Raw genomic sequence first — 1,466 nt, forward strand, 5'->3', positions numbered from 1 at the left:
GGGCCTGATTATTTAAGACCTTGTATGTGAGGAGCAGGATTTTAGGCTTTGAAAAACTCAAACGTGCTGCCTTGTTCTTTTTAGAGAGACGAGTCTTGTTTGTTCAGTCTGTTTCTAGCTGCACTGTCACAGATTTTAACCTTTAACCTGCTAACTGAGGTCTGCAGAGTCTGAGATGGAGCTCTTGGGACTTTTGGTGTTTCACAGGCTGGATGCACATCGAGAACACATCCTGTGACCTCAGCTGAGATATTTCCAGTCCACTCTTCCATCCTGTCAAACTGTTTGACACTTAAAGACATTTTAATGATTTTAACAACTCAAACAAGAAAAGCCACTTCTTCCCTTTCCATTGTTGTGTTTGGAACATCAGGGAAATCTCACGATCTTCATCTTTTAATGACTCATCCCAGCTGATCCGACTGTCATCCACGCAGACACTAAGTTTGCTGAAAACACTAAACTGAGCTGTGGGGAATAAACGAGTGTAAAATAAGCGAATAAAAGCTGCATCTGTGCGTGTTCGCCTGTGTCAGAATAAACTTGTGTCCCGTGGGAAGCCCTGACGGCAGTTTAACAGACTGGAAGATGAGAAACCACCAAACACAAGCAGACTGAAAATCAGTGTTTGGATGCGATAGCTCCTCATTAGCAAACACTGCGCTCGGACCCTCGCTGTCTGATCGCGTTAGCGGGTCAGGGAGGTCAGCTGAACTGGAACAAGCGCTGCTTTGTGCCGCAGCGGCCACACAAGACTCTTCTGTCTGATTAAAGTCCTGCTGCCTGTGGCTGAAATAATAACCTGTCCTTCCTGCTGCACAGAGACCATCACGGTCAACGCTTCGTCATCTGAATGCATCAGTTTAAGTTCCAGCAGTAAGCAGCTGTGTCAGGACAGCAAGGGCACACGTGTCAGCATCTTACCGTTAATCTGATCCTGAGTCAGGAACTTTGCCTGGAATGAAAGCAGGAACAGCATTAACAGAAATCTGGACGACAGCGTGAAGCTTCAGCGGGGACGTTATCTCACCATTGTGTCTGCTGTTGTGACGAAGCAGCCGGCTGTCAGCGCTCAGGAAAACTGATCCACGCTCTGAAAGATGAGGAATGTAACGGGAGCGGACGGCGGATGCTGGCTGGGACAGCCAGGCTCATCCCTCTGCTGCTGAGGTGTCGCGTTTATGTTTGAAAGCATATATATTTAATATCACACATGCTGCACACACGAGCAGCTGAAAGCCTCCTACACACCTCTGTTCACCTCTGACCCACGTGACCAGGGTCAGAGGTGAACAGTCAACACTGGAGGACTCCTGAACGCCTAAAAACTGCTGCAAAATCAACAATTATTTAAAACAAAATTCAGTTTTCATTAGATGGAGCAGATACTCTCAGAGAGTCGATGCACAGGAGCAGAAAAGGATTAAAGGTTAATATTATTTCGGGAGCTACACATATTTTTTTTA

At 46.4% G+C, this 1,466-nt stretch overlaps 1 protein-coding gene across 1 annotated transcript in view; it reads right to left on the reverse strand.

Moving 5' to 3' along the window:
* calml4b (calmodulin-like 4b) overlaps positions 1-1,108 on the reverse strand; it is an 8,320-nt gene extending 7,212 nt beyond the window's left edge. The window contains exons 1-2 of the mRNA XM_005745101.2: positions 1,031-1,108; positions 925-955 (exon numbers count right to left, since the gene is read on the reverse strand). Of these exons, the coding sequence (XP_005745158.1) occupies positions 925-955; positions 1,031-1,033 (34 nt within the window). The 5' untranslated portion in view covers positions 1,034-1,108. The remainder of the gene's footprint in view (positions 1-924; positions 956-1,030) is intronic.
* Positions 1,109-1,466: the final 358 nt, after the last annotated feature.

Source organism: Pundamilia nyererei, unplaced genomic scaffold (assembly GCF_000239375.1).
Source record: "Pundamilia nyererei isolate P.nyererei 1_Seehausen unplaced genomic scaffold, PunNye1.0 scaffold00154, whole genome shotgun sequence".
Classification (NCBI taxonomy): domain Eukaryota; kingdom Metazoa; phylum Chordata; class Actinopteri; order Cichliformes; family Cichlidae; genus Pundamilia; species Pundamilia nyererei.